This window comes from Petaurus breviceps, unplaced genomic scaffold, assembly GCF_028583685.1.
Source record: "Petaurus breviceps papuanus isolate PSGF00001 unplaced genomic scaffold, PetGlider_PUasm1.0 688, whole genome shotgun sequence".
Classification (NCBI taxonomy): Eukaryota; Metazoa; Chordata; class Mammalia; order Diprotodontia; family Petauridae; genus Petaurus; species Petaurus breviceps.
The window spans coordinates 3880331-3906929 of record NW_027186457.1 but is presented as its reverse complement, the minus strand read 5'-3'; the positions used below and the strand labels follow the sequence as shown (position 1 = coordinate 3906929).

The following is a 26599-nucleotide window of genomic DNA, read 5'->3' as shown; positions in this document are numbered from 1 at the left end:
CCCCCGGTCCTCGGGCTTCATCACTGCCCTCGGCCTCCTCCCTCCCACCCCCAGTCGGAGGAAACAAAAGAACTTTATCAGCACACAGACTGAACTTTTCCTTTGGTTTGTCCCACACTCTTTGACCAGGGCATCACACAAACAGCTGCACGTTTACAACCTCAGTCTAAAGAAAAGGTGACTAGAGGGAATTGACTTGAAGAAATTGTGAAGGTCGTGGATGCCTCCTTATTAAAATCGCTCCCCTCAAGTGGCACAGTGCCAAAAAAAAGGGGGGGGAGATTAGAGAAAGAAAAAGAAGAGAAGAGAGAGAAAAGGGAGAAGAGAGAGAAAGAGAGAGAGAGAGAGAGAGAGAGAGAGAGAGAGAGAGAGAGAGAGAGAGAGAGAGAGAGAGAGAGAGAGACTGCCCCAGTAGTTAGGTTTCCAAGTCATTCTCCTTTTCCCCTTCTTTGCATTTTCTCCCGTCCACTTCTTCATATGAAAGGACATTTTATCAAGGGAAGAAGCAATGGACTGGGTCACCCTCTTCTACTGAGGCCTCGATTGTAATGATGAGAAGAGAAAGTTGCGGATTTCACCCAATCAGCTTGTGTATCCTCTAGACGGGACAGTCTCCGTGTTGGCCAATCGCAGCTCAGGGCTCCTGATCGAGCTTTGGGTGAAAGAACTAATAAATACTCCAGAGCAGAGTTCCTTTCACTCTGTATCAACAACAGGAAGAAAATCATTCCTGCCACCCTCACTTCCCCCTCCCCATACCCCCTCCCCCGTTTCATATCAAAGTGTGCCAATCCCTACACCGTGGCCGAAGTCGCCTCACACCGGCTTGTGCAAAGTCCCCCGACTTGCACAAAACTTTGTTGTTGTGGGTTTGTTTTTTCTTTTGTTCCCCCACTCATCCTTTTCTCTTTTTTGCATTTCGATCGGAAAAAGATCGCATCTTACTGACAAAACGAGAGGGAGATTTCCTTTCTTCTCTCTTTTATTTTATTTTTCCGAGGGGGAGGGGCTTGCTTGATTCGGCGGAGTTCTAGATTGCCAGAGCTGCTCCCTACTCTTTTTTTAGCCTTCACCTGGATACAATTTTAAAGTGAAGCTGTCTCCAAAATGACAACTCTGGCTGGAGCTGTCCCCAGAATGATGCGACCAGCTCCCGGACAAAACTACCCTCGCAGCGGATTCCCATTAGAAGGTAAGTTTGGCCCTTTCCTCCTCCGGCCCGAACCTAAGGCTGGACTCACTCCTCCGAGCTTAAGAGGGAGACTTTCCAAAGCTCTTGGAGCCTACGTGTGTTTCCTCCGGCACTTCTTGCTTTCAGTTCTGCGTCGTTCTCATTTAACAAACAAAACCCAATTTTGGAACTACACAGTACTGGAAGGAAGAAAGGTCAGAATTTGTCTTTCGATTTGCAAATGGAGACGGTTGATCCTAGCTTACACACACTTATTGCTCTCGTTTCCTATCCACATTTTATGTTTTTGTCGCTGTTTGGGAAATTCTTTGCTCTACTAAATAAACCTTCCTTGGATTAAGAAGGCAGGCAGCATGTCTGCATTTCTGAAGTGAGTAGGAATGGGTTGCCTGGAAATGGGTCAAGACTTCGTTCTCAGCATCTTGTGTCAAACCAGTAGTCCTAAGGCAATATTTTTGTTTTAATCATCTCTATCTCAGTTGTAGTTCTGGTCATTTAAAATTCACCCCAAGTCCCAAATAATTTACATCGGTTTGGGAAATCAGATCTGCCTAACATTTCTGGGAAAGCCACCAGGGATGGACTATAGTAAACATTCTTAAAAGTTAGTTTCCATAAGGCTTGATTTGTAAGAAGTGTCGTGTAGTGTAATTGTTAGGGAAGTGTCATTCGTATAATTTATCAACATAATATAATGTAACAATTTAAAAGGAAAGAAATTAAAACAATGGTAGTCTATGATAGGGCATGATATGATATACAGTACACCTCGTCCTCTAGTCTCATATGCCCTTTCCAAGTAACTTCTAATTCGTTGTGGGTTCCTTCAATTTCAAAACTCCTAATCGAAGAAAAAGAAATGTAACAGGCGAAAAATTACCAGATGGTTTGGTTTTTTACGGGGCTATTTTGAATCTCCAGTGGTCCAGTCACTATCAAGAAACCCTAAGAATTGTCAGATAATCCAAACCCCTGGTAAACAGAACGGCTGAAACGGAGAGTTTATTTTCATAGAGAACAAGTGGGTTGCCTTCATTTGTGGAGGTTTTTTTCTCTATGAAGTGCTGATCTGGAAAACAAAATCAGTAACTCTTTTCCAAAACTCTTTCCCAACTTTCCCAAAGTTACCAATCCCCCAACTCCCCAGTCACTGGAGGAAAAGCAACTTTTTTTTTTTTTTTTGGACAAGCGGTTTACACCCTTTCATGCTAACTTTTCCATAAGGCCATTTTGAAGTGCTGGGTTTTTTTTTTACCCTCCTCTTCAGAGTTTTAATCATCCAGGAGAAAGTCTCCAGTCAAAATAGTCCAGTACGATGAAGGCAAATATAGTGACACTGATATCAGCTTTTAATTGTTGTAAAATGCTGGTCCTATAATGCTGTATGTATTTGTTAGAAGTTTTTGTGTCCGAGTCTGTTTTTTTTTTTTAACTCGTTTTAAGTAACATTTCTACTTTCCCTTCCTTCCCTTCTTTTTCTAAGTGTCTACTCCTTTAGGACAGGGTAGAGTCAACCAACTCGGTGGCGTTTTTATCAATGGCAGGCCACTACCCAACCACATTCGTCACAAGATAGTGGAGATGGCTCACCATGGCATCCGGCCCTGTGTCATATCTCGGCAACTACGGGTGTCCCACGGCTGCGTCTCAAAAATCCTGTGCAGGTATCAAGAGACCGGCTCCATTCGACCGGGGGCCATCGGGGGCAGTAAACCCAAGGTGAGGATTCTAGCCCAGCTAAAAGGTGACTGCCGTCTTGGCCTGATTCTCTTTGGTTGGGTGTTGGGCAGGGAGTTGGGTATCGTTGGGCGTGGAGAAGAAGTTTTTCCTCGGTGAGATTTTCAGTGCAAATGTTTCTCTATCCAGAGAAATGCTCGTTGCAATCGGGGGCTGTTTCTTTCATGTACCTACTGGAATAAACCTTGAGAGAACAGTGTTACCCCTATAGACTAGAAATGAGAACTCAATGTGCAAGTTATTTTAATAAATACATACACCTCTCCTCAAACTGTGCAAGTTATGTAGGCCTACCTGTTGAAGTCCTTTCTCTGACTCCTTATCTCACCACTTCTCTCCCCCCCCCCCCCCCACACTCCCCCCCCCCCCCCCCCCCCCCCCCCCCCGCCACTTTCTCCGACCTGCTTTCACTTTATGGTGTCTGGCAGTAGGAGTCTTCTCAAAACAAATTCAAACTGTCCAGGGGTGGGAAAGGACAGAAAGTCCAGGTGACTGAAACAGACAGATGAAAGCTTGAAGAACAGTTCCCATCTACAACTTTCGAACACTTTTCCCCATTTTCCTTTAACGAACCCCCCCCCCTTCCTTTTATTCTCACCGAAACTTTTGCACAGTTTTTTTTTGGGGGGGGGGGGTGGGGGATGATATAGAGAATCTTCATTTGTTATTCCTAAAATAAAGGCAAGGTCTAGAGACATTTAAGTTATTTTTAATATAAACAACCAAGAGGAGGAATAAAAGCAAATTCAAGGAAAAAAGTAACAGATGAACTTTAGGGATATTTGGAGGAAAATGAAGATTCTTTATGTCATCCCCCAATCCCACTCCCTCCAATGATCCAATGATTTTTAAAATCAATTAGTATTTTAAAACATCTGAGAATCAGTTTCTCAACCATGTTGACACATTGCTTGCTATTCTTCAGTCATTTAAGGAGGTGGACGATTGTAGGAGTAATATTTCCCTAGGATGTCTCTCCAGGGCCAAGTTATTTAGCTCCGGTTCCCGCAGATTCAATTGAGATGCCCTCCGCCCTTCCCATGTAGTGGTAATAAAGATGGGTCGTGTTCAGGAGTCCCTCAGAGTTATTACTGGTAGTTTACAGCCCAACCCTTTCATTAAGCCTAGTGGACACCGCTCTGAGAAACTGGTTTACGGTTCTTCGCCTCTCTCTCGGTTCCTTTCTTAGGAAAATACACTCAGTGAGTTGGTCATTTTTGCTGAGAAGAGCGAACTTTGTAAGGGAATTAGAGCAGATAATGGGGACTAGAATTGGAAGGCCCATTTGTGAAGGTGGTAGAAGTCCTTCGAGACCTTCAGCGGTCAACCGAATCAACTTTATGGCTCGTCTGTTTGCTCTATTAAAGCAGGTGACAACTCCTGACGTTGAGAAGAAAATCGAGGAATACAAAAGAGAGAATCCGGGCATGTTCAGCTGGGAAATTCGAGATAAGCTGCTCAAAGACGCGGTCTGTGACCGAAACACCGTTCCTTCAGGTACTGAGGCCAGCCATTCACTTCTCCCCCAAGCACTGCTTTCAGGCTCTGTTCCTCTTAGTCCACTGTTTCAAGAAGAAACCGCCTAGTACAGGATAATAGGGCAAGGCGATGGGGAGGGGACATCTAATAAGCAGCCGGCTCCCGGGGCCAGGAAATATTTAGGAAACCTGGATATTAATAACCTTTATCTTGTGAATCCTAGTTGCTTCTCGAATCCGCAGGGGAAAGTTACTAAGCAGCCACTAAATACGCTGCCTGTAGGCTAGGCACAGGAGGAGAGAGACCCGGGAGGCAAAGTGTTTATTAATATTGATGGTCTGTTTTAAAAAGAAACAAATGTTTTCGTAACCCCATCATAAAGGAAATAGGGGACATGCCACCGGAGACTTTTCAATGTCTAGGAAGGAAGATGGAGAGCAACCGTCCCATAGCTGAGGCGTCTCCACTGGGGGAGGAGGTGAAAGAGGAGCAGAGGGGAGGAGAGAAAGAGAGAGTTTGTTTTTAATTAAATGAAAACTAGCTTTCTCCCTTCTCCCTGCGAGAAGAGATATTTCAGAGCATGGATTTGTTTACCAGACTGGAATCTGGAAAAAATAAATGAAGGAGAATGCATTTTCTTTTGATTTTACAATAGCGAACTATTCTGGAGTTGAAATCGAAACCCTTCATGCCCTTAAAAAAAAAAGTTTACTTTCTGTGAAGAGAACTTGGTGTGGTACTCTCTGAAAAGGAACACTGCTCCGCAGAGTTCACTAGTTGGAAGGTTGTTCCTTGGCCTGGACACTCTGACCTTAGTTCTTAGGGCCGAGAGAAATGCTTTCCCAGAGTCAAAGAACTGGATGTATATAGTTTGGGTCCTCAACTTGGCGATGCACTGTTTCCGAGGGTCACAATAAACTTTATCTATATGGGTTCTGGGGATGGGGGAGACAGGTGATTGTGTACATTTCATTGAGAGGTAGGAACGTCGCAAGAGATGAGGTTAGGAGATTTTGAAGGTTGTTTTCAGACAGCCTGGGGAAGCAGTTGGGGGATATTTCCCTTTAGCAACAACCCCTTCAGGCCTCCAACTTTTCCTTTTGCCCCCTTGAAGTGAGCTCCATCAGCCGTATCCTGAGGAGTAAGTTTGGAAAAGGAGAGGAGGAAGATGCAGAAATTGAAAGGAAGGAAGTGGAAGAGAACGAAAGAAAGACCAAACACAGCATTGACGGGATCTTGAGCGAAAGAGGTAAAGGAGCGGGTTTCTTTGCTGTTGAACTCTGGCCGCTCTCGGAGGCTGGGAACCTGGGGATTCATGGTTTTCGGTTTGTTTGCCTGCCCGCTTGTTTTTTTTTTTTTCTTCAATTGCTTCTCTGAGTATGTCGGGCGGTTTTCGCGGGAAGGTCAAGGAAACATTACTTGTCATTATTTGCTACAATACAGGTATTGGTAAATTCAAAAGAAAAAAGAAAGGTGCACTACGACCTCCTTTCTTTTCTTCCCTCTCCAGCACCATTTCTTTCTTTCTGCCTTCCCCACTCTGCTTTTGTAATTTCATTGTTCAGAAAATGATCAAGACTGATGTTGAGAACGTGGTGTTTATTATCTAGGGGATCTACACCCTTCCTCTTGTCTTTACCTCGAATGTAGAGTGTCTAGAGTTCGCTGTGGTGATCTTTCTTGAGATGCTGTAGGGGATCTGGCTGTTCACTAGTAAGCATTTCTCTGAGTCTTGAGTTGTTGGAATATTTTTGTATATTGAAGTAAGACCAAAGAAGGTCTATGTCTCACGTATAAATACATTATTGGCTTCAAGATAGGAATGGGGAAGGAGGAGGAGGAGAAGGAGGAGGTTGAGGAAGAGGAGAAGGAGGAGGAGAGGAGAGGGGAAGAGAGGAGAAGGGAGGGGAGGGGAGAAGAGGAGAGAGGGGAAGGGGAAGGAAGTAGTATTGGAGAGTATTCACTAGCAGGAAGAAAGAAAGGCAAGAGAATGAGGAGAAATTACTTTTTGAAGTGTCTCTAAAGGAGTAAGGAGCAGCATAAACCCAGATGAATTCATTGAGATTTAAATTATCCTATTTTATTTGTTCAATTTTTGTTTTGTTACACAGAGTGTGTTGTAAGAGTATTAAATGTGGTAGATATTTTTCATCTCTTCCACATATTTTCATTTTTAGTTCTACAGGAGGGTTCATGGTGTTGCACATGATGTGTAGATGTAGAAACCAAATGGAGGGAAAAAAACCACCTAATTTTCTTATCTGTTGTATTTTTGCAAAAATCAAAGGGAGGGGACGCTTTTCTAGATGGGCTTAAATTCTGTAATACTTTAATTTTACCTAATAGTGCCTTTTAAAATATTCATTTGTTTAAAGTTACTAATACAATTAGAAAAAGAAAATCAATCACCTTAAAATTAAGGGAGGGGGGAGAAGAAGGGCTCTTCACAATGGGTAGAGTTAGGTGAACAAGTAGATTTTTTTTTTACTTTTGGTTTAAGATTTGTCAGAACACTTTCCAATAATGAGCCCATCACCAAAGATATCATTCCCCCTTCCCTTCTTCCTTTTCTACAAGACAGTTTACTTACAAGAGAGTTGAATGGTGGAAAGGAATGTTTGTGTTGCTTGGAGTTCTCATTTGCCTGTCTGTCACTTGGTTTTTCCTCAGTTTGCAAGTTAGGCTAGGATGTGTGGACTGGGGTCTCCGTTTTGTATATTGAAGTAAGACCAAAGAAGATCTATGTCTCATTGATGAAACTCTGGGGAAAGTCCAAGAGACTTATTTTCAATAGTTTGTGTTATACCTACATTTGATTAGAGTTGACAAATGCCCAGTTAGTTTTCTATGACCCTGCTTGAAGGAGCTGGGTTTCAACCTCCCATTCAGATAAGTCTGTCACATGGAAGCTTAAAGGATCTCTTTCTATCTTTTTCTAGTTCCTTGTCAAGCACCATTTCCTTTCAGTCTTACCTCCATTTGAACTAATGGAATTTTTATTTCAAAAAGCAACCTAAAGTACATTTAGATTGCCTACAAATCAGGGTCAATATCTGGAATAAATGGGGAGGCTGGATGTTCAGAAATCACTATAAAAATAATCAAAGAGTAAATTAAATTAAACTTCAGGCTGAGAGAGGGAAGACATATTTTTGCAGTTTGCTTTTTTTTTTCCTTGCTAAGGTAAAATTGATGAGCAGCCTTAAATATGCTTCATTTCCAACTTCTATGTTACCTGTCTTCCAAAGCTTTTACTGGCTACTGAGAAGGGTGACCACGTTTTATTGCAACCATACTGTGGAGGGTGGGGGAAGACGGGGAAGCAAAGAAAACAAAACCAAAAGAGCAATTATCTTTAGATTGAGGAGGAGAGTTTTGAAGTTTTTGCAGTTCAGTTAGTGAGAAGACAGAAGAGGAGAGGAAAGGGGGAAGGGAGGGGAGAGAGGAAACTTAGAGAAGGGGAGAGGAAAAGAGGGGAGAAGAGACAAGAAGAGAAGAGAAAAGGGAAGAGAAGAGAGAGGAGAGGAGGGGAAAGGGAGAGGTGAAGAGAACCAGAGGTATCAGAGAAGAGGGGTAAGAGAGGAGAGGAGAGGAGGAGAGGATAGGTGGAGGAGAGAAGTGAGAGGGAGGGGAGAGGAAAGGAAGAGAGAAGCTTCTCAGTGTCCAATGCTTTGGTCCTTACTTGTAACTGGCAGCCCCCTAGCTCTCTAGAATGCCCTTTTCTGCACATAGTCAGTGGAAGGAGAGGAGACAAAAAGTACCAAATGAGCTGGTCAAACATTTGTACAACTTTTCCAGCTTTTACAAAGAAGGCCTTCTATACACAATCTACACTTGGAGATGAACTTGGAAAACAAAGAGGGTAGAGTCCATTGAAACTCACACTTTAGCTTTGCCCAGACAAAGCTTCAGCTAGCAGCAGCTTGATGTGAACAAAAGAAGGCAACCTTTTTATAATTCAAGGAGAAAAGAAGAGAAAACAGCTCCACAAAAGACCGAGAATAGACATTATGGGCTTGCAATGAGGGATGAATTATTCAATGAGCCCCAATAGCTGCTGCTCCAAGAAGTTTTATGGACTCTCCACCGTGGAAAAAGTGGCTATTTTCACCTACAAAATGTTTCTAGTCTTTCTAGTCGTCTAGCTATGCCGGCTGCCATTCAAGAGAAACTATGGCCATCCTTTAAAACCAGAGTAGTCCTCTAGAAGAAAGATAAAAGAGAAAACAAAAATCGCCCCATTGTCATACGCAAACACACACACCTCAGACTCCAAAGCCTAATTTAATTTGGTGTTGTCAGGGAAGCTGCATCTTTAGTCAACCCTGCCTTTCCCTTCCCTAGCCCAAGAGGAAACGATTGGAGATGTCTCGGCAAAGACTGGAATAGCAACAAAATAGAGTGTAGGTTCAAGAAGAACCTTCATATTTTCTCTTCACTATTTGGACACCAAAGTAGAATGAGAGGAGGGGGCAACCCAGGGCCTTGGACTTGGCCCAACCAGAAAACAGCAAATGTCTATAAGGTAGTCTGGATGATCGAAGGGAGGTAATTTGCTCTTGAGCTTCCTCAATCCTCCTTAGTTACCTTCCTCAATCCAATATCTTTAGGGTTAGTTAGGATTTATTCCTGTTTTCATTCTGCACTACTTTTGAATCTCTTATCTGCTATTACCAATTGTCAGCTCTATTTCAAGCCCGGCTTGGGAGCAAAACCAAGGAGAGATCCTATGTCTCTTTCTGAGATACGATTGGATCTAGGAGTGGGAGGGAGAAACGTTTGGTGGATTAAAAGGTGTCACGACTTCTTCCAGTCCCCTTCATTTCTTAAACCTCACCCTTGCTCCAACAGCAGGCGGGTCCCAATCGGGATAGCGCTGAGGCGAAGTACCAGCAGGTCGCATACGCTCGGCTCCAGCAGAGCTGAGCTCACCGGCCCCCAGCACTTCTCTCGCCTTCTCTTTATTCTGGCTCCCAGTTAGATTGGGGCTGGGGCAAAGGATGGGGGTGGGGCGGGGAAAAGGGTAGTTGGGGAAAAGGAGGGGAAAGGGGTAGTTGGGGAAACCGTGGCCTTTTTTTTTTTTTTTTTTTTTGCCTTCTGGAGCCCAGCTGCCTTGGCTGCCCTGGCTAAAGATGGATAAGCCAGGGCCCCCCTTTTGCCAACTAGGACCGAAGCAAGAGGTTTGGCCACTAGGTCCCGGCGATGGAGAGATGAGACACTGGCTGCCGCCGCCACAGCGGCTCAGGGTGACATCGGCGGCCCTGAGCTCAATGGGCCCCTCTGTTCCCTCGGCGCAGCGGAATTGGCCCTTAGGCGCAGTCACAATGGACCAGTGCCCCCAGTCATGCGCACTGCGTCAAAGGACCGCTCCGCCTTCGGCCCCCTCTCTTTCCTGGAGCTACTCTCTGCTAACTCTGCGGGCCGAATCCGACTCAATTCCCTCCTTTATGTACTTCTCACTTTCATCTAGACGCAACCCTTTCCCCCCTCCCTCCCCCTTTTTTTCCTCTTAGTCTTGCCCCAGGCTCACATTAGCGAAATTTCTGCGACCTCCCCCTATTTTTTTTTTATTTTAGAGAAAGCCTTTAACACAAAAGCCGTGACCAGTCAATAGAAACTGCTTATTCTCCTCCTCCTCCTCCTCCTCCTCCTCCTCCTCGGGTGACGCTTTTCCTGTTTGTGAGTTTTGGGAAACATTTTTACTTTGTGCTGTAATGGAATTAGGGGACAGATGACGACAGTAAACTGGACACGCGACTAACAAGCCTCTATCTTAAATATTTAGATGCAATGTTACAATTACTGGCTTGTTGCATAGGCTTTGAAGTGGCTGCTCCTGGGCTAAGGGGGGAGCAAGGCTAGATTGCCAAATTGATGTTTTGATTGGGGTTGGAGATACACTTTCTGTGTGTGTGTGTGTGTGTGTGTGTGTGTGTGTGTGTGTGTTAACAAGTTAGCAAGGGAAGTTGACATAATTCTTGTGCCAGACTTCATGGACCCCAAGCAAGTATGAGTTTGGATATTTGCTTTTAAAAATTTCCCTTCAAGTATCAGGTCCTCACAATTAAAAAAAAAAGTTTTATTTATTATTTTCTAAATCTGAGCAATAAAGGATTCATTCGCTTCATGTTTCATTTGGGAAATCCGATTGCTTCAAGAATTATTAGAGGGGGGAAAGTAACCAACTAAGTGGTATTTGGCTTGTGGTGGCATTTTTTTTTTAGTAGTTTAAAAATACTTGAAAAGTGTTTTAAGTATTTCATTACTAGTGGGATAAAAACCTCTAGCAATTTTATAATTAGCAGGGCATTACTTAAAGGGAAGGAACTGTGAGGCCAGCTTTTCACGCTGTTGTGGAGGACATTTTGGGAAAGACTAACTTTCTTACAGATTAAAATCATAGGGGAAATGACTTTATGCTCATGCCTGCAGGTCTTTTTTTTTTTTTCCTTCACACTAGACAACCGGTTTCTAGAATCTAGGGTTTGTTTCTTCTATTTAGACTACAGCTTTATCTTTTAAAAGTTTTTTTTTCTCTGAAATAATTACAGCACCGAATTTCTAAATTGGTTACATGTTAAATTTCAAAATGTGAGTATCAGAATTGCAAGCGAATTAGAATACTGGTAGGGATTTTGGTAATAGCTAGCTGTAGAATTTGGGGGTGGGTAGGTGGGAAAGGAATCTTAACTCAAACAGAAGAGACAGACTCTTAAGATCTTTTGGTTAACTCATGAACATTCATTTCTTTTCTAGGCGTTGAAAACATGCAAATGTTCTCATCAAATGCTTGAAAATTAGATGTTTATTTTTGTATTTGATTTGTCTATTGATTGTACTGGAATACGACTGGGGTTTGCTAGAGAGTAGCTGTATTCACGCTGATAGATCATTTAAGAGTCCCCAGGGCGAAGTAATAAAAGTGGGATGAGAAATCAAGTACAACTAGCAAGTGCTCTTTAGTTAAGGAGAAACTGAATGAAATGCTAAGCAATAAATCTACTGGATACAAATTTTTTCCATATAAATGTCATTTCAAATCCACGAACAAATACTTTTTGAGGGGGAAAATACAGCAAGCGTGAAATTAAATTTTAAAGTCTTAAACGTAAGCTCTGACAGGAGAGGGTTTTTTTTTTTTTAATCTTTTGCTAACGAAAGGAATGTACACTTTTAAGTGTAAGGCAGAGAAGAATTTCTCCTAATTTGCTCCAAAGTGGGCCCACCCCCTCACTGTTAAGTAAGGCGCCTTAACTCTGCGTGGCTACTGGAAAATGATGAGATTTCAAAGCCCCAAACCAAACCAAAACCCCCAGCTCTGACCAGAGTACAGTGAACCTGGGGCGTGTGTGGAGACAATTGATTTGGGCGATTCCACTGCTAGGACAGGCAATTTCTTTAAGTGAGTAAATAAAGATTCCAGAACCATTAGGCACGTACATATATAACTAAGGAGACGCTACAAGGCAATTAAGCAGTCATTTTAATGTCTTATCTCGCTGGTTGCTCTGCAGTTGTTTTACAACCAGGAATTAAAATCTGAAAAGGAAGTTTTCAGTGTGCCTGACCAAATATTGATTAAGTAGTTGTTTGTTGATACCATTGTCACAAATTTAAAGGCCAGTAACTCTGCCCCTTGTTCGTCTTCCATTGTAACGGATTCTTAACCACAGAGATCAAAGTAGGATCATTTCAATTTATCTGTCTTAGAGAAGCTTTCTTCGCCTCAGAAATCTCTTTGGATTAATGGCCAAATGATCTTTAAGAAACGGTAAATGAAGCTTGCATTTTGTAGCAATCATGAAACACATATTCCCCAAATGCTTTCAATTACATATGGTTATTTCATGTTTAAAACTAAAGTTGGATTGGCACATTTGTTATCAAATATAGTCTGGGTTTGGGGCTAGTAACACATACATAGGGGAAAAATCCTAATTCAATTAAGTTTCCTTTAAGTTGTCTTCCTGGTGAGTACGACTTAGAGAGGATTCCTCTTTTTATACTAAACAATACATAATTAAAATAATTAAACTCACAGGCAACTGAGAATTATATTTACTACATTTTCTTGCACATGTTTCCCTTCTTTGTTTATTTATAGATGGTTAGATGACTCTCGTTTGTATTTATTATTGCCTGTAGTAGAGAAGAAGTTGTGTGTTTGTATATATGTAGTTATAGTTCATTTATAAGTAGGCCACTATGAATTACCATAGAAGTAAACTATTCTCCAATTATACAAGATAAACTTTTAATTGTCACTGAATTAGACTTGGATTTATCATTGGTGTCATTAAGATTTCATGATAAAAATATAGCATTGCATCACGTAAGTGAAAATTAACATATTGAAGGCCAGGAAAAGTATTTCCTCCAGATTTTCTGACTTAGTGTTGACTTGTAGATGAAATGTCAAATATTTGAGCCAAAGTACTCAGTACATTTGAGTATGTCCTTTTATTGTTATGATGAAAGTCTTTGAAGGGTATTTCTTTTCTCTTTAAATTCTCATCTAGTTACTTAATTCAATTTGAAATTTCAACCGATCACATTGATTTGGGCTGTGAAACTTCTATTTAAAAAAATCTGCTTCTGCTTATTCTCTCTATGTGGGTTTCTGCTGTGAGTAGGTTTTGTTTTTGTTTTATTTAAGAATGTATACTAGTTCTTTTCTTCAGTCTGTGTGCTTCTTATAGTGACTAGGTCTCTACCAATCATGCTATGGTGTAGACAGACTATAGCTTATCTAATCAACTAAAAGAATTCTGGAATTGTTCAGTGTCAGTGATGTTAACCAAGATAGAGAAAGCACTTGGACAATGATTTCACTGGGGAGGAACTTGCCCCTGCCAAAGCAAATCAGCAACTTCTCTTCAACATAGAATCTTATAGAGTTTTCTGGAGCACTGAGAGTTTAAGTGACTTGCCCAGGGTCACATAGACAGTACAGAGTCCTTCAGAATTTAAACCCAGGTCATCTGGGTCCTTGGCCAGCTCTCTATGCCTCAATGCCTCTTTCCTGCATTGTTGCAGCTACGATATGTTTTGAGAGGCAGTAGGGCATCAATCCTACCAAGTGCTAGGCTCTCTGCTAAGGGATGGGTATGCAAAAAGAAGCAAAAGACAATCACTGCCTTCAAAGAGTTCACAGTCTAATGGGGGAGACAGCAAATATATACAAACAAGTTACATATAGGATACATAGGATATGAGTAAGAGAGGGAGGGCACTAGAATTAAGAGGATGTGGGAAAGGTTTCCGGTAGAAGGTGGGATTTTAGTTGAGACTTAAAGGAAGCCAGGAAAGCCAAGAGATGGGAATGAGAAGGGAAAGCATTTTCAGGCATGGGAGCCAGCCAGAGAGAATGCCTAGAGATGAGAGAGATGAAGTGGAACAGTCAGCAGGCCGGTGTCAAGGGAATGAAGAATACCTGTCAGGGAGTAAGGTGTAGGAAGACTGTAAAAGTAGGAGGGGCTAGGTTATGTTGAATGCCAAGCAGTGTATTTTGTATTTGGTCCTGGAGATGCTACTGGGATTGAGTGAGTGAGCGAGTGAGTGTGTTGTCAGAGTCTCAAAAAGGGTGGGAGGTGAGATAGGGTAGGGACATAGTAGATGTCCACTGGCACAGCAACCAGGTAAAACCTGGATTTAAATTCTGCTTCTCACTTTTATTCACTGTAACTAATGGAATTTCTTAACCTTTTTGAGAATCTGACAAGTCTCTAAGACAAAGAATATTATAGTTTAAGAATTGCAAAGCATTTTTATTAGTGTTGTCTCATTTGATCCTTATAACAACCTTGTGAAATAGGTGGTACAAGATATTTTATTATTATATCCATTTATCACACAAGAAAGCCGAGGCTTGGAGCTATTAAGTGACTTGTCCCTTGCCACTCAGCTAATGGGGATTCAAGCCCAGAAAGTCTCTTCCTTATAAATCCAAAGCCTTTCTCTCCCTTCCCTCCCCTACCACTTATATCATACAACCTCTTTCTCAATAACTACTATATAAACATTTCATGTATTAATATAGTAAATGGAATCAAGCTCAGCCAGTTCTCCCTACATACAGAATGTGCTCCAAGGTTCATACTGGAGTGGGGTGGGGGAATTCTGTTCTCAGCTCTAGGGTGTAATCAAGAAAGGGAGCTGATGCCCTCTGACAATATGGTTGGCATCAAATCCCTTCTCTTAAAAAGTGATTAAAAGAGTGAAGTGTGTTGTCAGATATCTCTCTCAAGAGAAATATTCTATAGGACTTACAGGATCACAGATTTTAATTTGGAAAGGACAGAGATTATCTGTTCCAAGCTCCTCATTTTTCCAGAAACAGGTCCAGGAGAACTAACAAATTCTTACAGATACTAAGTGGCAGAGACAGTATTTGAACAGAAGTCCTCTGAACTTGAATCCTGTTACCTTCCATTAAACCACACTGCCTGGTGAGAAAAGAGTGAAATATAGGAGACAAGATGCATGTTTTTAAATGCATAGGTTTTGATTAGGAGGGTTTAAATTGATCTCTGGATTAGGGGTCTTGAATGCTGCCCCCAGCATTCTTTTGCTATATGTGGCCCTCTCTTTTCTTGCCCCGTAATCTCCCACTGTTCAAGACTTGCTGGAAGCCAAGACAAAGTAGAGTCCTTTTCCCTCTTAGACAGACAAGATTTTCACCACTCATGTAAATGTACAGAGGAATTTTAGGATTATATATTTAATGCTTGAAGGGACCTTAGTGGAATTGGGAATTGAACTTAGATTCTGTGAATCCAGAGCCAACATTTTTTTTTTCATCACTGCATGGTAAAAAGCCAGATATTAACTTATGCTTTTGAGAACTGAGCTGAACATTCAGTACATGCTGTCATCCATCAACTATCATCCACAGGTTGCTTAGTGAGTCAAATCTGGGTTCATCACTAGAAGAATGTCACAGAAAGTTCCCATAAAACTATGCATGATGTGATTATGTTGCTTACGGAATAGAATGGATCTAATTACTTCCCATTTTCATATAGTAATCACTACTGGCACAGTCATCAAAATTCAAGTTAGTGTTACCCTCAAAAGACCTCTTTAGTGGCAAGCCATAAAAAGTTTACTGTTGTCAAAGCTAGATGTGGATGGGGTCTTTGGACAAGTAAGTGGAAGGATATGCTTGGTAACTTTGTAATGTTTCCCTCTCTATCCCATAACAGATGCTTTCACATCAAAAGTAATTAAAAAAAATACTTTTCCTATTAGAGGGCCTTTGTAATGTGTGAGAATTTGAGCTGGGTTTCATAGTATGTTTTCCCTAGAAAAGTATTTTCTGTTAATTGCCCACATCCCTTCCCTCTGTCAATAACTTCCACTCTATCCTGTCTATAAAGATGTGAGTTTCTTGGGAACACGATTTTTTTTCTTTCCTTTCCTTGTATCCCAAATACTTAGCCTAGTGCCTTGAACAGAGAGTTGATATTTAATATCTACTCTATGAAGACTCAGAGATCTTAGGCTGACATGTTATAATAATAATAAGCTTTTTGAGATCTGGGGTTGTTTTCTACTTTTCATTCTGTCTCTAAATTCCCAGTGCTTTTTACAGTGCCTGGTATGCTGTCAGAGCTTAATAAAACCTTGTTGTATTGGAATGGATTTGGAATATGTTTAAGGTCAGTGGTGTGAAACAAGAGTTTGTAAACTGACATCAAGGGATCGTGAAAGGAGTCCTAGGTTTGGAGTCAGGGATGGAGTTCAAATACTGCCTCTTCCTCTTATTACTTCTGTTGTCTTTTTAACAAGTCAAGGGACCTACTTCTCTGGGGTTCAACTTCCTCAGCTATAAAAAGGAGGCCTTAGGATGATGGTCTCTGAGATTTCCTTTAAGTTCTAAATCTATGATATTATGAACCCTTTCCAGTAGATTTTTAATGGGAAACAATCTCAGGGTGTTGCAGTGATTTAGCTCAAGTGGTGTGTGTTTACTTGTCTTGATTCTTATGGTAGTAATACAAAATATCTTATTGGGTCATTATTAGGAGACCAAATCTCCCTCTTATAAACAAGTTGTTGGTACAACCAGTAGGTTACTTTTATCAAAAATACTGATGCATTTTCCTATAGGTCTGTATTTTAAAAAACATGAATATTCCATTTTTCTCCTCCATGATTTTACATAGCGTCTATCTACATCCCATTCATTTCACCCCTTAGCATATATGCAGAAATCCTTCCCTTACTTGTATCCCTCTCTTAGTAAATATGCCATCATTTTACTAGGCAATAATGGGGATATAAATATTCTTTTCTTATACCTATTAAAATATATATTAGACAAGAAACTAGTTATTCAGATATATTCCAATGATAAAACTATACCATAATCTCTCAGGCTAAGACATGACAGAATGTCAGAGGAAATATACTCTCTTCTATATATGGGAATATACCTCATACTCATACATGAATTACATCTGAACCCCCCAAAATCAAGAACTCCAATTAATTAGAGGCATACTTCTAAGTCATAAGCAGAGCAGGATCGGTACCTCTGGGTCCTCCGAGGGTTGTAGTGAATGGGAACAACTTTGTATTTCAGTCAGTTCTGATATGATTATGACCTATGTGTATCCACTTGAATTTTTCATGTTAAGTATATGTTATTATGACCCATATGCAGAAATTGACTTATCTGCACATGAAACCAATGGTGATTTTTTTAAACCCCACAAAAACCCTAGGGAAAAAAATGGTATTGCTATTGAATGAAAACAGTGAGTTTGCAATTATATTTTTAAAAGAATTTATGAATTTAGCAGCTTTGAAAATAATGACATTTATTTTTAAAAACAAATTTCATAAAATTAGGAACAGTGATTTTAAAGATTGTAGCCCTAAATGACCTGTTTCTTAACTCAATAAAGGGATGTTTTTCTTAAATTAACTTTGTTGTTTTGAAGCACTGAATCAATCTTAGTTCTGGACATTTAATAGGTAAATGGATTCACTACAAATAGACTAATTTTTGATTCTCACATGTATTCTATTTTCATTAAATCTTATTTAGTTCCTTTAGTTAGTTCATTGAACAGTTTCCTAAATTTTCTGGCTTTTTATTCAGTTTTTAATTTTTTTTTTAAATTTTATTCAGTTTGCTCTATTTTTACCCAATAAATGCATTTACTGATGATTCCTCTTAAAGTACCTCCTTTTAAGATATTTTCTCTCCTTTAGATCTCAAGTCTAGAAATACTAAGTAGTGTTTCAATATATTATTGTTCTAGCCCATTGACCACTTTCATGTGTTCTGTTCCTCTTTTTAGACGCAATCCTTCTATTCATTCAATCCCTAGCTTGGTTTTGGAATTCTAGGTTCTGGGAATCTCCCTGTGTTTAACATGTCTATATGTTGTTGTATAGAGAAGGTGGGGTGAAAACAGAAAAAAAAAAAAACAATTCTCCTGAGAGAATTGATGGGGAGCCCCCTCTCTTCATGTATTTCTAGCTGCTGGAGCAACTTGGCAATCCTGCCACTGGAGTGAGGGTTGTTTTCTTATCCCCGCATGCACTGGTCTGACCTGTCTCTGAGATAGGTCAGGTTGGGGCACAGCCAGTTTATGCAGCTGTTGGGGCTTAGGCATCCCAGCAGGCGGCCAAACTCGAAGGCTGGAAAGTGCTCCTAGTGAACAGATAAAAATGTCCCTGAGAGCCACAGGGTGTTCTGAAGGGGGTAGATTCCCTCTGACACTCCGATATGTTTTAGATGACAACTCCAGGGAAGGAAACTTCTGGATTAACTAGTCCAATCTTCTGCCTAATGAAAGAAGGATCCTTTTGATTCTACAATCGTACTAACTGGAACTTGAATAATGTTTTATGATTGTTCTATGATTGTTGAAACGGGTTTCATTCTTCAGAATAAAAACTGAGCACTCTGAAGAAAATGGTGCTGGAACAATTTTATTTCTTTATTGTTCAATATATGCAGTACTCAACTTCTTAAAATAATAATAGTTGACATTTACATAGTACTTTCTGGTTTGCAAAGTATGTTTATGTGTTAGTTAATTTGATCCTCATAATGACCCTGGGAGGGAGTGGCTAATTATTATCCCATTTTACAGTCTAGGGAACTGAGCGGCATAGAAATAAATGATTTGTCTTGAGTCACCCAACTAGGGAGGGTCTGAGCAGGAGGTAAACTCAGATCTTGATGCGTTACTCCATCCTATCCATTAAACCACCTACGTCTCCCTTTCCCTTAGAAAATGCTGCAAATTCAAGGGACACTTCCCCTCCTGGTTGGCTAGCTTACTTTTCCTTCCCATTCTCCTTTACTCATTGATTATTTTATCACCTAGACTCTCTGTATGCTTCTCAACTTCTGTCATTTTCCTTAATTTGTTATGGACAATTTTTGAATTCAAGAAAAGTATGTCAATGTAAAATAGTGTTGTTTTTAGAAGGATCTAGAGATTATGGATGGTCTCTAGCAACTAAAATATAGAAAGAATTTATGCCTTTCAAAGTCAACAATGGTCTTTCAATTTAATATTATGTATTCAGATTAGAAATAGTGGAGCATACTTTGTCTCTTTTGATTCTTTAGAAAGGGTGGCCTGGGAGCTTGATGGCTTCTGGAGGTCTATAGTGGCAACTTTAAAAATACTACATAACATCCTTTTCCCACTAGCATCCATAGAAGATACATTATGCTTTTCACATTGGCTTGCTTCTCTCTGATCCTTTCAGTTTATCTTCCCCTAGACATGATGGTTGTTGATGTTTATGGAATACATACTTGATTTTCATGAACTGAAAATTACAGTCTGAGAAGTCAGTCAGGCAGACCTATTTTAGAAGACTAACTCTTTCAAAAATTGCCCAACATGTCTTAAATAAAAGTCAATAAACTTTGTAAAGTCAATCTTTCAACTCATTCCTCTGCAGTAATGAGTTTTTCTTTTCTTTTCTTTTCTTTTTAAGCAGGAGACAAGCAATCTAGGGACCAATAATTTATTTTAGAAAATAAATTTGATCTAGTTAAAAAACAGAAATAAAAATGATATTTTATCTTTCTCCTTCAATTACCCATCTCAACACCAGAGCAAGTCAGCACATATTTCTGCTAATTAGGAGGTAGGAAAGTGACTTCTAAAAATCCTAAAATTTTTGTTTTAAGTGTGGATAAAAGTCATAAAGATGACCTGGATTTTCTTACTATTCAAATCCATAGGGAAATAAGTCCAGAATATGACCACTTCTCCCTTGATTTCCTTATGGAAGTCTAATATAAAAAAATATATTTTGTTATTAAATTAAATAAAATATATTTAAGTGATATTTCATTAAATTAAATTAAATATATTTAAGTGACATAAACTGACTGGGTATAAGAGCTTCAGCCCTCCTTGAAGACAGTGGCTAATTTAGTATGACTCAGTTCTGTCATTTGTGATGCACTGATTAGTACCTGTGCAAACTATATAGCCATGCATCTCATAAAAGATGCCTAGTAAAAGTCAAATCCAACAAAAGGAAAGGTTTAGTTAGTGAATGAATTTACAGTAAGGTTCCTGCCATGTTCTTCTCTCTCAACTTCTAAATAAACTCACAGAAAGACATTTACAATGTGATAATACATCAGGATTGATGAACTTTATTTAATGTCAAATATTAGGATGGGGACTATTAGTGATCATATAGGCAACCTAAAGTAAAAGGCTGAACATAGGCAACCTAAAGTAGAGGGATGAACATAATAAATTTGTCCACTGAAAAGAGATAATCGAAATAGTCAAAGTCAGAAATTGATTCTTCCACCCAGAATCTTTACTATCGATTTTAATTTTTCCCTTCTTAAATTATAAGGTTATAGAATTGGAAATGGGAGATGATTTAGGTAGTTACTTCAACTTTACATTTCATTTTCCCAGGGAAGATGAAGTCTTACTGTCAGGGATTTTTGGCTTTCATCATCAGTTATATTTTTGGAACACCTTGGGCTTCTGAACTTTGCTCAGTCTATTTCTAAATAAGGAAGAGACAGATGAGTTCTACTGGATGGTGTTCTCTTAACACCTCAACTGGTCTAAAGAGAAGCTATATCTATTCAGTAATGGGGATTTTCCGGAGGATTTGTTCATAGAATTAGAGATTTAGAACTGTTCTTGTTGAACTCTCTCCTTTTATAGATGAGGAAACTGAAGGCTAGAGAAGGTAGGTGATGGGCTCATGTTCACGCATGTAGTACAAGATACAGGTTTGGAATCCAAGTCCATCTGACTCCAGATCTGGTGATTTTTCTATTTTTTCACAATTCAATGGATTTTCATGAAAAGCGTGAAGCTACAAGAAGGTGTGTGTGTGTGTGTGTGTGTGTGTGTGTGTGTGTGTGTGTGTGTGTATTTGTGCTTTGGGAGGTGAGTGGGAGGAGACATGAGTAAAAAATCAGTTTCTGTACTTTGAAGGCAAAATCTGCCAATAGTTTCTGGGCATGCCAAGTTTCCACAACTGGTTTAATTTCTCTCTCTAAGAGGTAAAGGAGAAGGAGAGAGTCATGAAGTTGGTATTTCAACATAGCAATTGAACCTAAAAAGGGCCAGAATAGAAAGGAGGGCAAGAAGGAAAACAAGAAACTTTGGGAGACTACCAGAAAGGACCAGGTCCCTTTGGGCACTCATTTCTTTGGGGATTTAACACCTATGCTTAAGCAGGTACTCTTCTTTCCTTATTCTTCTTTCATTTTACTTTACATTCATACTCCATTTCCTACACAGGTAAATTCTGTTGTTTGATAATCCAAGACTTTAAAATTGCAGAAAAAAAAGATAACTCCAGTGAATATATTTTCCAATAGAGTTTGAACTGTGTATGTAATTGACTGTAACTGTGTATCTTTTTTTTTTTTTATTTTCAAAAATCTATATAGGTTAGTGTCACCTAGTTGGTGATGGTAATGGTAATAGTGGGAAGTAGTTCCAGGGGTAAATAACACCAGTATTCACATCTATGCCTACCTCATGTAAACCTAGTCCGAACATCTCCCATAATCTTCTACAGGCAAGCTTATGTTCTATGATTCTTTTATGATTAGAGTTTCTAAATTAAGACAATATTTTTTCCCAATGTACGAATAGAAGAGCTATGTTCAGAGAAGCAACATATTGAAGTAGATTGATATTAACATTGGAGTCCAGAAGAGCAGGGTTTAATTCCTTTTTTTTTTTTTTTTTTTTTTACGATCTGCAGCACGTGGCCTTTTATTTTGATGCCGCGGCTGCGACCTACACTAAGGCACTTTTCTTTAAATCCTTCTTTTGATGCCGACACAGGCACGTCACCTGACCTCTTTTACCTTAGTTTCCTCATTCGTAAACTGGAGATGATAATGGCTCTAGTACCTGCCTCACAAGGTTGTTGGGAGGTTCAAATGAAATAATGTATATAAAATATGTTGTAAGTCTTAGAGCTGGATCTGTCGGGTCCTATTAGGAGGATAATGTCAATGTTTTTGTATAACAGTGAAATACCATTGTGTGACTAGGAGACAAGTTGTTCTTACCCTTTGTCTCCTGGATAGCTTGAGTTTTCCGAAATTCCGTTTTATTCCATTTAACATAAACTATTTCTGTAGTTTTCAACTGTAGATTTTCCCTGAAATGAAGTCTCTCTTTTTTTAAAACAGAAAATTAAATTGATTAGGAAAAACAATGGTTATCTTTCACAGTTTAATTTCCAGTGTTGAAAATTCACTTGCAAAAACTTTAGGAAAAAAATGATGGTTGTCCCCGGCAGCAGTTTACAGGGCATCATTTAAACAGAGGACAAATTTAAATTTTTAAAGCACATGATTGAAATTTGTTCCTCCTAAAAATACTTTGTCCAGCTCCCTTCCTGGTCATGGCAAAAAGGAAGCAATCCTGATTTTAGGTTAAGTTGAGGAGAGGTATGATCTTCCTACCTCCCCCTTTCCTTTCTATGCTCCTTCCCACTTCAATTGGATTAATTCTTCCTTACCTTCTTCATACCTAGATCAAGGTCCAAGGTCACAGTGAAAAAGCTGTGCCTCCTAACTCCCTATGTCTGTGATCTTTCTATTATACCCCATTCCCTCCCCCCCCCCCCCAGAGTCCCACCTCAAAAGACATATTTATCACCAAGTATAATTGTCCTTCTTGTCTGAGCTCCAACCATGCCTCTTTCTGGAATTTCAGAAAACTCAAGCATTCTTAGACTTTCCAAGTTGTATTGCAGCCTGTTGTATATTCTATCCAGTGGGGGCTGATTCTCTGCTACCCTTATGCAAACAAGTAGTCCTTCTATAAGCTTATATGGGAGATTAGTTTAAGGGAGAATAACTATGCTTATTGTAGATCAGAGGTTCTTAACATGGGACCTGTGAATTTAAAGAAAAAATTGATAACTATATTTCATTGTATTTTGTTTCCTTTGTAATACAAATGATTTTATTTTATGCATTTAAAAGCATTATTCTAAGAAGTTCATAGGTTTCACTAGATACTCACAGGGATCAACGACACACACGCAAAATTAAAACCTGCTGTTATAAGTGAGCATTAATCTTTACTATTTAATATTTAGTATCTCTTGGGTTCCAAAAACAAAATTCCTTACAGGAATACACTTGCAATGTGATAAAATATTAGCATGGGGACTATTATTGATCATCCATAGAGGTGACCTAAAGTAAAAGGCTGAACAGATTAAGTTTGATTAATGTAAAGAGACAATCTGAATAATCAAAACCAACTGAATAATTAGAACCAACTCTTTGGATCCCCATTACAAAACCTAGGCTATTTAAAGACTCTGCCATCTTTCCAAGCGGATTTTCAATTCATCTCAATCCAGCTCTTGAACTTTTGTTCAAGAAAACACAGAAGATCACTTTATGTATGGTAGACTGCAATGAAGTGAGAGGTTAGTTAGGACTTTGCTGATTCACTCTCCCCATATTATAAGTCTCTCATCAGGTTCTGGGTTTCCTTGGAAACATCTAGACTCGTTATGTCTGTAGCTGCTTAGGATCCGGAGGACTCTCTCTAATCCAATCTTACTCAATTCTACTTTGAATCTGACTAACTCTGGGTTCCAAAATTCCCCTGGCAAGTACAATACTATTCCTTGAATTTCAACCTCCAAGTGAAAAATTCAACTTTACACCAACCAACAAAGCACACACTTCTGTATCATTTTCCTTATAACTATTCTGTGATGTAAGTAATGCAAACATTCCAAAATTCCTGGCCCAGTGAATCAAAAGAAAGTCACAGTGATGGTAGTAGTGACTTAGGCAGAAGATGAGAGGTAGTATCTCTATCTGGGCCACTTTCTCAGAATAAGCATCAAATCTCTGGAGTGAAATGACTTTCCTCAGAAGACTTTCCCAAGGAGAGCAAGCCCTTGGCATAGTGGGGCAGGGCTTTGGCACTCTGGGACATCAACCTTAGCTGAGGTGGGTCCATAAATCACATCTGTGACATAGTAGAAAGAGCTTAGAAAATGCATACAAGAGACCCAGTTTTGTTACTAAATTACCTTTGTAACATTAGTATATCACTTATTCTCTCTAGACTTCAGTTTCTTAGACTTTAAAAAGGGGACAATTAAGTTCAATAACTTAAGGTTCTTTCCAATTGTAAAATTCTAAGTTTGTTTTTTTAGTCCTTACAAATCTCCTTAAAGGTCAGTAGTGTTGAGAACATCCCTGCTCTCATCACATGAGGTATTTGATGGCCCTTGCCATCACTTCTTGCTGAAGAAACTAGACCTTCATATCTTGTAAGAACTATTAAAGTTGATTGGTTGGCTTCCTACTTCTTCCTACTTCTATTTGAGGGAGCTTGTTGTAAAGGTTAATTTAGACATCCTCATATGCGTGTGGGCAGGCTTTTCCCTCCTCCTACCCAGTGGGGATATACAATCTTGCAATTTTGCCCATGCTACACATCCCTAAAAGGTGTGTGTGTGTGTGTGTGTGTGTTAGGAAGTTCAAATGATCCTCCTCTTGGCTATTAGTTGTGTTGTAAGAAATCCCATCATAGGAGAAAAGTGACCATTTTTTCTCAGACGGTCCATAAGCATTTCCCTACCTCAATAGTGTGTACTTACACAGTCTTACCTCCATCCAGAGATCAGGACAGAGGAATTACATCCTCTCCTCACAAACAGGCAGGCACTTAGTTAATGCTTGCCTGGGCATGAAGAGGACAGAGCAGAGCTATGTAATGATGAATTCATTTAATCCAAATTGGCTGTCTGTCATATTAACATCCCATTACGTTTCTCACTTAATAGTTGCTAGAAATATATGATGTGAATTTTTTTTTCCATTAAAGCTGCACAAAAAGATAGTCATGTCTAGGATTGGAGTTACAATAGAATAGAGTTTTCTAGTGAAAGTACAACAATAAATGCATGAATTTAGAAAGTTAGAAAACTTTGTAAACTTTGAGACAATTAAGCATGTTGGATATGTGGAGAGAAAGTAATACTTATTGCTAAAATTATGAATTTGAATAAACTGGAAGGAAATTTCAACATGTGTTTTAATTTTTACTTAAGAATCCTGTTGAAGCAAAAGTAATTATTTTAAAAATCAGTGTTTATAACTTCTCAGGCCTGTGTTTCAAAACTACAATGGAAAATGACCTTTTCAAAATGACAGAATGGGATATTGAAGGGCAATGATTACCATCTTAAGATTACATATCAAAATTTATGATAAAAATAATGAAGTGATACAAAAATTCAGTACAAAGAACCATACAGTCTCACATATGAGCAATTTCCTAAAAATGTGTGTATGGGTTTTCCAAATGAATTATTTACATGCACAATTTTAACTTTTAGTTTTAAAATTATAATTACACATATCATAAATTTCACTTTAGAAATGGAAAGTGATTCAATTTCCCATCTCTAGAAAATATATATATATATGTGTTAAGTACATGAAAATGAATGTTGTTGTACTGTTTTCAATACCATTTGAAGACAAAAACAATTTTTAGTATGAACACATTCCTCAGTTCATGTTGAATAAAAAGCATTAGTGTTTGCTAAATGAAATAGGATCTAACTCTTTTCTTTGCCTCAGCTGATGATAAAAAAGTTGTGATTTTTGTTCTTTCATACTGTAAACTTCAATGTATGATTTAAAGAAAAATCTAGCTTCATTTGATTCATGGATTATACAAGATAAACAACTTTTAATTACTTCTAGCCAGAATCTGATTTTTTATCGGGCACTCTCCAAACCAGCTCATGATTCAAATAAATTATTTTCTTTTTCAAAAATACCCTAATTCCAACTCCTCCGTCAAGCAAATTGGGTCCAATAGGGTTGAAGAAATTGAATTTGCAAGACTTGCTGCACAAATAGGTGTAATATCATCTGAAAAGCAAACTACAACCTTCAGACTTTGAACATGGCAATCATTTATAAAGTCTAGCCAACTTGCAAGCAATAAGGAGTGTTCTTTCAGAGTATTTTGTTTCCTTGATTTCTTTTTTTCTCCTGTTTTCTTAGGGAAGTACTGGATGGGATTTGAAGAGCAGTTGTTATTCTGTTTAACTATATAAAAACATTAAAACATTTTAGGGAATGTAAAATACATATGCTCCAGGTTAAAATATTGAGACATCTTGGCTATTTAAATAAAGTTTCCACTATAAAGTGGCAAAAACAGAGTTCACTTAATACCCATGCATAGGAAGTTGCATTTGCTGATTGAAGTCTTTTGAACACATTAATAGAACAGATCAAGATTTTGGTGTTTTTTATGGTACAACAGAAAAACATTGTTATTAAAAGAAATCTATTCAGTTTCTATGCTGAGTATTATTTCAGAGTATGTTGGGGGAAATGGAAATATTTGTAAGTAACAGAGAAAATAAAAATTACAGTCATGGTTACTAAATAGCAGATAAAATGACATGAAGATAGGCTAGAAATAACTTTATGGAAATTATTTGTAGTGAGTATCCTCTAGAGATATGCTATGCCCTTCCTTGGGGATCTCTTGGCCAAAAAGAATTTTTCGAGTTTTAAGGAAAATGAAACGGTTTCTGCTCATGATAATGAAAAGAGGAGCCAGCAGGGTGCAATGCAACCTTTGGAGGGCATTGAGGCTGACCATTCTTTAACAGGCTAAGTATTTTGGACTTTTTATTTTGCAG

The 26599-nt window shown here is 39.0% G+C and overlaps 1 protein-coding gene across 2 annotated transcripts in view; it reads left to right on the top strand.

The window, feature by feature from the left end:
- Window positions 1-704: 704 nt before the first annotated feature.
- The window catches only part of PAX3 (paired box 3), a 113502-nt gene continuing 87607 nt past the window's right edge, over window positions 705-26599 (top strand). Inside the window, exons 1-4 of one of the 2 annotated variants that reach the window (XM_069104517.1) lie at window positions 705-1192; window positions 2676-2911; window positions 4300-4426; window positions 5523-5657. In XM_069104517.1, the coding sequence (XP_068960618.1) occupies window positions 1108-1192; window positions 2676-2911; window positions 4300-4426; window positions 5523-5657 (583 nt within the window). In that variant the 5' untranslated portion in view covers window positions 705-1107. Of the gene's footprint in view, window positions 1193-2675; window positions 2912-4296; window positions 4427-5522; window positions 5658-26599 lie in introns of both variants that reach the window. The other variant, XM_069104516.1, reaches the window with a different exon arrangement.